Source organism: Salminus brasiliensis, chromosome 7 (assembly GCF_030463535.1).
Source record: "Salminus brasiliensis chromosome 7, fSalBra1.hap2, whole genome shotgun sequence".
NCBI classification, from domain to species: Eukaryota; Metazoa; Chordata; class Actinopteri; order Characiformes; family Bryconidae; genus Salminus; species Salminus brasiliensis.
The window spans coordinates 5957166-5969474 of NC_132884.1; the positions used below are offsets into that span (position 1 = coordinate 5957166).

Genomic DNA, 12309 nt, shown 5'->3' on the forward strand with positions numbered 1-12309 from the left:
TACACCACACCAGCCTGCACACATCCCACTGCCGGGAACAGTTCTGAGAAAACCAGGGCTGGCGGGACTATTGGACTACAGCACTTAAAGCAGCATTATGGAGCATTTTTCTAAATCTAGCTTCAAAATCATGTTGATGCTGCACTGACCTGTAAAGGGGAGAATAGCGCCGCTGTCGTTGCTACTCAGGGCTCAGTACTCCCGAAACTGCACAGTGTAACTCTGGTGAGAACCATATAACGCTGCGTAACCCGGGTCATATTCGTGTAAAGTCCTATAGTATTTCTCTACCGCCTCAGTCCACATGCCTCTACCGACAGTTCTGTATCTCTCAGCTTGTAAAATGCCTGTGTAGAGCGTATCCTTCCTGACCGTAGGGGGCGCCCACTTGCGAGAAATGCCAGTTCTCGCATAATGCTGCTTTAACTTGGTTTCAGGTGTCCTACTTTTGTCTGTCTTGTTTTGGTTTTGCTTTACGTTAATAATGATGTCATTATTTAAATATAATTACATTATTAATTTGAGTCTGCACTGACAACATCAGGTTTAGATACATCAAATCTTAATACAATATCTCCTCTTCTACACAACAGAGTAGAATACATATATATATATATAATTCATACTTATAAAGTGTATTTTAAGGGGCCCACAAGCCCCTCCTTACAATCTCATGTCTAGCCCCTCCACCACCCCATCTCCCCCCTTTAAACTCTGCTATCCCTCATTCCTGCCCCCACTACTTGTAGAGTTCTCTCCCCTCTCGGCAGTCACCTCCCAAAATCATCATATGTTGCTGACATGGTACGAGCGAGCGAGATGATGACAAAGTTTTTTGCAGCATATAATGTTTTTGAATGAACATACAATACAGGGTAGCCAATCAGAACAGAGATCATTTGCATATATCATTATTACAGGCCCTTTAACAAAAATAGGTCAGGAAATAGTCATGTAAAAATAAATAATGACCATGTCTGTAAGTTTTAATACTAAAGGCCTACAAAGTCGCCTTAATTGAAAAAATACAAATATTGTAAAAAATTATTATTAATAATAATAATAATAATAATAATAATAATAATAATGTAGGACATTTAAAGCCCTTTAGGACTGAGTTAAGTAGAGCACACTCTTTAGCTGTATGCTATGTATTGTTATGTATGCTTTATCGTATGACATATAGATAATAAGTAGCTAACTCAGTGCAGTGTCACTAGGTTAATCCCAATGTATGTGTGTGTGTGTGTGTGTGTGTGTGTGTGTGTGTGTGTAGGGTAAACTGACGGCTCAAGGGAAGCTGCTTCAGCAGGACACGTTCTTCGTGACAGAGCAGGACTCAGGCGTTCTCTCCCGCAGTAAAGAGCGGCGGGTTTTCCTCTTCGAGCAGATCGTCATATTCAGTGAGCTTCTTCGCAAAGGATCCTCAACGCCTGGATACCAGTTCAAGAAGAGCATCAAGGTACAGAGCAGAGATCAGAGCCGAGCAGCCGCCTCGAGGACTAATCAGTGATCATTCATTTTGGATTTCTGCTTGTGAAGCTGCACTAGACTAGACATTGTTTCAAGTCAAGTTAATCAAGTCAAGTTATTGAATCTAATCTAATTTACATCTAATCTAATTTCTAATCTAATCTAATTTACTAAATATTGCAACCCAAAAATATTCAATTGCAACAAGTCCCCCAGACACCCCCCAATCCCCTAACACTGCACCTGCATCTTTAGAGAACTAGGAAACTATTCAGTTCACTATTCATGCAGTTTCATTATCACATTTTACAATATAGCAGCTTCACATTTTACAATATACAATGAACAAACGTCCCCTTCCCATACCCGTTACACCAACTGGAAGTGACATTTTAAGAGATGACAGAGTATACAGTCACAAAAAGTATTTAAACCTACATTTTCTATATATACAGAGCAGAAAATACAAAAATACAACATATACAACCATTTGTAAATGAATTGGTATTTACTTTTGTTATCCCGAAGCTACCTTATATTTATAAACCTTAGTATGTAGCAGTCATTTGTAATTCTTATAATAATTAGTATGTGGGGAGGTCTGACAGAGATTCAAAATATTTAATAAAGGTTTTCCAATAAGTACATTTGTCTGTTGATCCATGCAGCATTTTTGAGTGCATTTTAAATAAACTAAAAACTCAGAACATTTCATTATATTTATATATACATACAATATTTAATTGTTGTTGGGGTTTTTTTTTTCAAATTTGTGAATAGTACTAGCATTTGTAATTTAGCCAAAAAAATATAAACTCAATTAAATATTATAATAATTAATAATTAATATTATAATAATTAATTAATCCTACTCAATTTCAACATTCCAAACTCAGCATAGTTTAATAGCTACCCTTGCATGATGCATACTGATGCCTGTATGCATTTTTGCCCCCCTAGTTTTAAAGGCCTGTCCCTGAAGTGGTGTGTTCTCGTCTTTACTTGTGCAGGTGAGCTATCTGAGCATGGAAGAGCATGTGGACAGTGACCCGTGTAAGTTCGTGCTGGCGTGCCGCGGTTCATCTGAGAGGCTAACGCTACAGGCTGCTAACATAGACATCAAGACGGAGTGGATGCGCAGTATACGGGAGCTGCTGGACCTGCAGAGCAACTTCCTCACAGGTACCTTTAATGAATGATGTACTTAAATAGATCCGTGAGACATTTGCAGAACCGACACAGAGGGTTTCTGTGCTCTGTGTCGTTCCTAGCTCTGCAGAACCCGCAGGAGTATCAGAAGAAAGAGTCTGGAGGCTCTCACTCTCTGAGCCGCCAGGCGTCCAGCAGCAGCCGCTCCTCATCCTCACACCCGTCCACCCCACTTAAACCTGCCTCTGCCTCCAATGGAAGCCCCGTCCACAAACCCAGCAAGCAAGAGGAGGAGGTCAGTACAACCACTAGAATATATACTGTGCAGAACTGTATGTCCAAATGTTTGTGGACGTCTCTTCTAATTAAAGCATTCAACTGCTTTACGCCGCACCTATTGCTGTCATAGATGTGCAAACGCGCACACACATAAGGTGGGGTGGTAATCATCCAACATCCTGACCTCCCTAATGCTCATGTCACTTCATACAATCAAATCTTCACAGCAGTGCTCCTGCAAAATCCAGTACAAAGCCTTCTTCCCTGGACAGTAGAGACAGTTACTCCAACAAAAGCAGGATAGATTCCTTAATAAAATCCTCGATTTCAGAAGATACAATGAATGAGGAGGCGTCCCAGTACTTTTGTCTTTTCACAGCTTGCTCATATATTTAAAAAAGCAGAGTAGTAGACCTGCCTGCAGTCCAGTGGGATGAAGGTGAAGTATCAATTAGTGCAGTTAGTGATTCTCTATTTAGATCATGCAAGTTTAGATCACATAGGTCCAGCAGTGTTTGTATACCTGTACAGGTGGTTGGATACAATTAGCTGTAGAATGAGATTAGTCTGTTTTACATACGATCAGTTAGTCTGTCTGTGGGTCCAAGTTCGGTTAACCCCTAAACACTCTAAGGCTTATCACACACTAAGGTGTATTACTCAGTAACTACAGGGACTTCTGTACTAGGTTTGTAATAACACTTTCGGCCCACCAGCGGTCCATAGGCTATTAAGGGATTTAAGTTAACTGCAAAATGATCTGAATGTAATTATGAACATAATTATGAGTTTAGATCACATAGGTCCAACAGTTTCTGTACCTGAAGAAGTGTCTGGATACAGTTTGTGGATACGGACTGAGAATAGCCTATTTCACACACAAAGGTCCAACTGGTTCACTACTTTTTTGTTACCAGATAAATTCAGTAACCTGCACAATGACAATGACACGAGTTTAGATCATGTAGGTCCAATAATGATGGACTAATATCAGCGATTGGATACAGTTTATCTTACTCTTACAAAAGACCAGTTTACCTTTTGTTGGTAACAGATCTGCTTCTTCATCCAAGTCTTAAAGACCTTAAACTTATAAATAATTTGCTTTTAAGCTCTAAAAGTCGTCAGGGGTTTTGTGATATTGTTGCAGAAGGTCTGATAAAGTCTAGTTTTAGTCTGTCTTCAGGTGAGTCTCTACAGGAGATCAGACACACACACACTTTGTCTTTCAGAAGAGGAATGAAGAGTTATTCTTAGTGGGGCAAGTGGCCTAGTTTACCTCACACCCTCTGTTCCCCTCATTTCTCTTGTGTTCTGTAGTCTCTTCCCCTCTCTCTCTCTCATTTCTTGCATCTTGGCCTTGGCATATCCTGGTTTCTGGGCCCCCAATAAATCAGCCTGTCACCGAGAGCCAGACTGTAGGAGCTAGTTTGCTACATTTTATTTTTAAATGTCTCAAAGCTCAGCTTTTTCACCCTGCTATTTATTCACCGAGTGAGAGACAGGTCAAGGTTGGTCCAGGCGGCGAGAGAGAAACTGGCCGTTGTCCTGGTTAGTCATGCGAAGTAGTTCGGCTGGTATATGTATGGATATATGGATATATATGTGTGTGTATGCGTGTGTGTGTGTTAAAGGTGATGCATATGCTGGTGGAAAGCCCGTCTGGACGTTAAGCTAATTATAACAGATGAAGTGTCTGGCTTTAGTTTGTGTTGGTTTGCTGCTGGAAAATTGGTTAAATACAGTCTTCTCACGTCCCCAAAGATTAGTCCGTCAGCTAAGATGTCTGGTGGCTAAAATTTGCTTCATTAGCACTGGAGTTAAGAGACTAACGTAGCTAACAAGTAATGGAAGTTAATATTCCGTCAGTTATCATAAACATCTGCTGTATTGGACCTCAAGAAAAAGGCAGTGCAGAGCAGCTCAGCTAGTTGGGATCATGGTTCTTTGAAGCGCATTGGCTTAATACTGCAACATGGCCTAACCCAACCTTCTCCTACACCTTAATCTACATCTAAACCTGATCTGAACCCAACCTTCTCCTACACCTTAATCTACATCTAAACCTGATCTGAACCCAACCTTCTCCTACACCTTAATCTACACCTAAACCTAATCTGAACCCAACCTTCTCCTACACCTTAATCTACATCTAAACCTAATCTGAACCCAACCTTCTCCTACACCTTAATCTACACCTAAACCTAATCTGAACCCAACCTTCTCCTACACCTTAATCTACATCTAAACCTAATCTGAACCCAACCTTCTCCTACACCTTAATCTACATCTAAACCTGATCTGAACCCAACCTTCACCTACACCTTAATCTACACCTAAACCTAATCTGAACCCAACCTTCTCCTACACCTTAATCTACATCTAAACCTAATCTGAACCCAACCTTCTCCTACACCTTAATCTACATCTAAACCTGATCTGAACCCAACCTTCACCTACACGCTAATCTACACCTAAACCTGATCTAAACCTAACCTTCACCTACACCTTAATCTACATCTAAACCTGATCTGAACCCAACCTTCTCCTACACCTTAATCTACACCTAAACCTAATCTGAACCCAACATTCTCCTACACCTTAATCTACACCTAAACCTAACTTTAACCTACACCTTAATCTACACCTCAACCTAATCTAAACCTACACCCTAATCTACACCTGAACCAAACCTTAACCTGCACCTTGGTGTACACCCAAACCTAATCTGAACGCAGCCTTAACCTACATCTTAATCTACACCTAAACTTAACCTTAACCTACGCCTTATTCTACACCTAAGCCTAATTTGAACCCTGCAGGATTTTCGCAGTCTGCCGTCAGTACCGACTGCAGACTGCGGATGTCACTGCCTTAAAGGAAACCTTCCATGAGTGTTCAAACACCTCCAGTAATGTTTGTGTGTGTGTTTGTTTTGGCATCCAGGAGCTGGACGAGGCGGAGTGTAACGGCTTGTCCTCGGTGCTGGTGACGCAGGACTACAACGCGGTGAAGGAGGATGAGATATGCGTGGTGGTGGGTGAGAAGGTGCAGATCTTGGCATCCAATCAACAGAACATGTGCCTGGTGTACCGGCCCGCTAACAGCCAATCGCCCGCTGCCGAAGGCTGGGTGCCGGGACACGTGCTGTCCTCAACCCGGTAAAGCCACGCCCCCCATTCCCTCTCACCCCCCCTGCACCCCACACACACATCCCTCAAACCCCCTCCATCACCGCCTCGGGAATGAAAAAAACCTCCAGTCACTTACTCAACCAATCAGCATTCACCTTTCAGTTTCACCACAGTGGACTCGACTGCCAAGAAGGCATTCAAGACATGCCAGTCCTCCACCTCCTCTTGAGTTCTCATTGGCTGAGCAAACAACAATGGACATCTGCCTGGTCCCGCCTCCCGACGCAATACAGCAATGAACTGGAGATGCGCGCCAAAGCGGCACCGTCTCAACTTCTGCTGTGGATATGGGTGAAAATAAAACACGGCAACGGAAATTACTGAAATATATGAATAATAATATTAATGAGAATAAGAATAATAATAAAGATTGTGTTGTATAGAGAGGAACTCAAGGTGAAATTGTTAGTGCATTAAGTGTGGATGCTTTTGAATGTTAGTGTTCTACTGTTTTTCATCGCCATCCTCCATCGCTCTGGAATGGACGTTTCTCTCCCGAGAGAAGTTCTCTCTCTCTCTCGCTGTTTCTCGACCGTCTATGCCAAGCCATTTGCACACTGTGTACTATTTTTTTTTTCTTGTGTTCAGATTAATTATTTTTTGAACTTTTTTTTTTATTATTATTATTATTGTCTTCTCGTTTGATTTACAGAGAGCATTTCTTTTTTCCCCATTGACCAAATTCAGTCTCCTGTGGAAAAGAAAAACACGTTCTGCACTTTCCAGAAACCAATGTATCGCAAAGACGCCAAGTTGTGCAATATCACAATAGTCACAAAGCCCATCGTTGTACCTTTAATGTAACTAAGAATTTTAAATGTATTATTCTGTATCATTTTAAATTTGTACATAATATTTTTGACATTGCCATGATAGAAACATACCAGAGAAAAAATCTTAGCTGTTGACCCTAATGGATCAGAGAAATGACGGTAGTCCACGCTGCCTCCTCAAACCGACAGTTACTGTTGTTTTTGTTTGTTTGTTTTTTATACATTCGACATCTTCAGATTTAGTAAGAAATTTAGTTGAGAGTCATCCAGATCATATCAGGCCAAACTGTTTACTGAGATTAGTTAATTCCAGTCGGTGTTGTCAATGGAAGATCTTTATAATTGTCAGTATCTGCTCTAGCAGTTTCAGGTGGACTCATGGTTGCAGCATCCTCCTGCAGAACTATATGTGTACATAAAAAGAAGAAGTAAAAGAAAATCCAGCAGGTATTTCACTTGTTAATCTCTGGAATGTGGTTCATAATAAAGCTGGCAATTTTTCATCTTGGATGTGCGACTTGTTTTCAGCCATAAACTCCAAAACAGCTCTGAACCGAGGTCAGTCAGGACTCTACAAGACCTCTGTGAAGATGGCCTGTGGTATCTGGCACCAAGAAGTCAGCAGCAGATCCTGTAAGTCCCGTAAGTTGTGAGGTGGGGCCTCCATGAATCACATCAGTGAGCCTTAGCTGCCCATGACCCTGTCACTGGTTTACTGGTTGTACTTCCTTGGAGCACGTTTAAGATAAGATAGTCCTTTATTAGTCCCGCAGTGGGGAAATTCACAGTGTAACAGCAGAAAGGGATAGCAGGACACTCAGTTACAAAAATTTAGATAAATAATTTACACTATATACACAATATAGATAATAACAATATTATTTACAGCAAAAGACTCTTAATTGCACATGGGGGGGGGATATTGCACATAGTATTCCCTGAACATGAGCATGTGTGTGTAGTTTAAGTGTGTGTGTATGTGGTCCGCTGGGAGCAGTGTTGGTTGTGCAGTCTGACGGCAGCAGGAAGGAAGGACCTGCGATACCGCTACTTCACACACTTGGGGTGAAGCAGCCTGTCGCTAAAGGAGCTGCCCAGTGCTGCCAGAGTCTCATGCATGGGGTGGGAGCTGTTCTCCAGCATGGATGCCAGCTTGGTTGTCATCCTCCTGTCTCCCACCACCTGCACTGGGTCTAAGAAGCACCCCAGGACAGAGCCGGCCCTCTTTATGAGTTTGTCCAGTCTCTTCTTATCTGCCGTCGAGATGCTACTGCCCCAGGAACAGTACTGACCACTGCATACTGGGAAGACCCCACAAAATCTGTCTGCTGTCTGATCAAGCTGCCAGACGTCTAGACATCACAGTTCGGTTCTTTGCAAAGTGTCTCCAATTCTTATATTTGGTCATTTTTTGCTTCTAATGCCTTTATTACCTTCAAGAACTGACTGTTCACTAATATGTAGATCCCATCCCTCAACAGACGCCACTGTCACAAATTCTGTATATCATCTGTACTGCGTCCACTAAGCGGCCACTATCGGGTCCTTGAGCAAGGCCCATATCCTGCTCTGCTCCAGGGAGCTGTAGCATGGCTGAAATAGCGCTATATGACCCTGGCTCTCTACAGCCCTATTCGGGCAAGGCTGCTTTTATAAGGGGAGGTGGAGTAATGTAATTTTACTGCAGGACGTCTGTAACATTTATGACGCATGGCATAAATGAGATGCTTGAGATGGGCGTGACTACTCGATGTACGTGCTGCCGACACCTCCAAAAACACTTTCAGTTTAATAACCAGCAGCTACATCGCTACAGGCCTACACACCTCCCTGACCCGTCGAGGCGTGGACTCCACAAGACCTGCTGTGGTGTCTGGCACCAAGCTGTCCCTGGCAGGTCTTGTAGTTCAGTTCCTCTAAGTTGCGAGGTGGGGCCTCAGTGGATTGGACCTGTTTGTCCAGCACATCTCACAGAAGCTCGATTGGATTGAGGTCTGGAGAATCTGGAGGACACCTCAACTTGTTGTTGTGTTCCTCAAACTATACTGGAACCATTTAGTGCTGTGTGGCAGGGCGCATTACCCTGCTGAAGGAGGCCACTGCCATCGGAGAATACCATTACCATGAAGGGGTGTACATGGCCAGCAACGATGTTTAGGTTGGTTTAGGCCGATACGTGTCAAAGTAACATCCACATAATGACAGGACCCAAGGTTTCCCAACGGAACCGTCCCCAAAGCATCACACTACTTTCTTGCCATGGTGCATCCTGGTGCCATCTCTTCCCCAAGCAAGCGACGCACATGCACCCGGCCTTTCACATCATTTATGAGACCAGGCCGGCTTTTTCCACAGCTCTGTGGTCGAGTTCTGATGTTCGCTTGCCCGTTGGAGGTGCTTTTGGCAGGGGACGCATGTCAGCATGGGCCTTTGGTAACCTTTGGTAAAACCCCCATGATCATGGAGAACTGCTGAAGAACAGGTGAAGACTTGTTCTTGACGGTCACACTGGTCTGGTGTGAACAGCAGTAAACAGTGTTTGGGGTGTTATTTAGGGCAGCTGAAGTGTGTGTTCAGTCTTGGCCTGCTGAGCTGCTCTTCTCTCCTGCTGGGTGAAACTCGGGCAAATGGAGCGGAACGTTGCTCAAATGTTCCACCTGCGCTGGCGAGTGTTTTCAGTGTTGTCCCTCGCCTGCTTTTAACACACAGCGCCATGAATTATTCAGCCCTGTCATCACGAAAGACATGAAACTGGAGGGAAAGTCCTATTTTTGTTTCCACTCTCCAGTTTAACAGGAACTGCAGGTGAAAGAAGTCCTCTCGGCCAACAGTGGAGCCCGTCTTTATAAACAAGTCTAATTCACTGAATCCACTCAATCATATGGATGCTTGTCCTGTGTAGATGTCCTGTGTCCAGCTGTGCAGTGCAGTTTGCAGTGTCAGTGCTGCCCCCTCGTGGCCTCTGACCAGGATGTTTTAGTTTTTTTGCGCTGGGGAGGAAATTGGTCAAAATTGCAACCACTGGTTTAAAGGTTTTAACAATGACTTACAAAATTATTTTATATACACTAACCATTCATTATTTTATACACCCTTACCCTTTATTATTTTATATACACTAACCATTCATTATTGTATACACCCTTACCCTTTATTATTTTATATACACTAACCATACATTATTTTATACACCCTTACCCTTTATTATTTTATATACACTAACCATTCATTATTTTATACACCCTTACCCTTTATTATTTTATATACACTAACCATTCATTATTTTATACACCCTTACCCTTTATTATTTTATATACACTAACCATTCATTATTTTATACACCCTTACCCTTTATTATTTTATATACACTAACCATTCATTATTTTATACACCCTTACCCTTTATTATTTTATATACACTAACCATACATTATTTTATACACCCTTACCCTTTATTATTTTATATACACTAACCATTCATTATTTTATACACCCTTACCCTTTATTATTTTATATACACTAACCATTCATTATTTTATACACCCTTACCCTTTATTATTTTATATACACTAACCATTCATTATTTTATACACCCTTACCCTTTATTATTTTATATACACTAACCATTCATTATTTTATACACCCTTACCCTTTATTATTTTATATACACTAACCATTCATTATTTTATACACCCTTACCCTTTATTATTTTATATACACTAACCATTCATTATTTTATACACCCTTACCCTTTATTATTTTATATACACTAACCATTCATTATTTTATACACCCTTACCCTTTATTATTTTATATACACTAACCATACATTATTTTATACACCCTTACCCTTTATTATTTTATATACACTAACCATACATTATTTTATACACCCTTACCCTTTATTATTTTATATACACTAACCATACATTATTTTATACACCCTTACCCTTTATTATTTTATATACACTAACCATACATTATTTTAAACACCCTTACCCTTTATTATTTTATATACACTAACCATTCATTATTTTATACACCCTTACCCTTTATTATTTTATATACACTAACCATACATTATTTTATACACCCTTACCCTTTATTATTTTATATACACTAACCATACATTATTTTAAACACCCTTACCCTTTATTATTTTATATACACTAACCATTCATTATTTTATACACCCTTACCCTTTATTATTTTATATACACTAACCATACATTATTTTAAACACCCTTACCCTTTATTATTTTATATACACTAACCATTCATTATTTTATACACCCTTACCCTTTATTATTTTATATACACTAACCATACATTATTTTAAACACCCTTACCCTTTATTTTATATACACTAACCATTCATTATTTTATACACCCTTACCCTTTATTATTTTATATACACTAACCATACATTATTTTATACACCCTTACCCTTTATTATTTTATATACACTAACCATTCATTATTTTATACACCCTTACCCTTTATTATTTTATATACACTAACCATTCATTATTTTATACACCCTTACCCTTTATTATTTTATATACACTAACCATACATTATTTTAAACACCCTTACCCTTTATTATTTTATATACACTAACCATTCATTATTGTATACACCCTTACCCTTTATTATTTTATATACACTAACCATTCATTATTTTAAACACCCTTACCCTTTATTATTTTATATACACTAACCATTCATTATTTTAAACACCCTTACCCTTTATTATTTTATATACACTAACCATTCATTATTTTATACACCCTTACCCTTTATTATTTTATATACACTAACCATACATTATTTTATACACCCTTACCCTTTATTATTTTATATACACTAACCATACATTATTTTATACACCCTTACCCTTTATTATTTTATATACACTAACCATTCATTATTTTAAACACCCTTACCCTTTATTATTTTATATACACTAACCATTCATTATTTTATACACCCTTACCCTTTATTATTTTATATACACTAACCATTCATTATTTTAAACACCCTTACCCTTTATTATTTTATATACACTAACCATACATTATTTTAAACACCCTTACCCTTTATTATTTTATATACACTAACCATTCATTATTTTATACACCCTTACCCTTTATTATTTTATATACACTAACCATTCATTATTTTATACACCCTTACCCTTTATTATTTTATATACACTAACCATTCATTATTTTATACACCCTTACCCTTTATTATTTTATATACACTAACCATTCATTATTGTATACACCCTTACCCTTTATTATTTTATATACACTAACCATTCATTATTTTATACACCCTTACCCTTTATTATTTTATATACACTAACCATTCATTATTTTATACACCCTTACCCTTTATTATTTTATATACACTAACCATTCATTATTGTATACACCC

The 12309-nt window shown here is 39.4% G+C and overlaps 1 protein-coding gene across 3 annotated transcripts in view; it reads left to right on the top strand.

The window, feature by feature from the left end:
* Positions 1-7376, top strand: part of kalrnb (kalirin RhoGEF kinase b) — a 117315-nt gene extending 109939 nt beyond the window's left edge. For all 3 annotated transcript variants that reach the window (XM_072683541.1, XM_072683542.1, XM_072683543.1), the window contains 4 exons: positions 1277-1462; positions 2484-2655; positions 2745-2917; positions 5848-7376. In XM_072683541.1, coding sequence (XP_072539642.1) covers positions 1277-1462; positions 2484-2655; positions 2745-2917; positions 5848-6066 — 750 coding nt within the window. In that variant the 3' untranslated portion in view covers positions 6067-7376. The remainder of the gene's footprint in view (positions 1-1276; positions 1463-2483; positions 2656-2744; positions 2918-5847) is intronic.
* The last annotated feature ends 4933 nt before the right edge of the window (positions 7377-12309 follow it).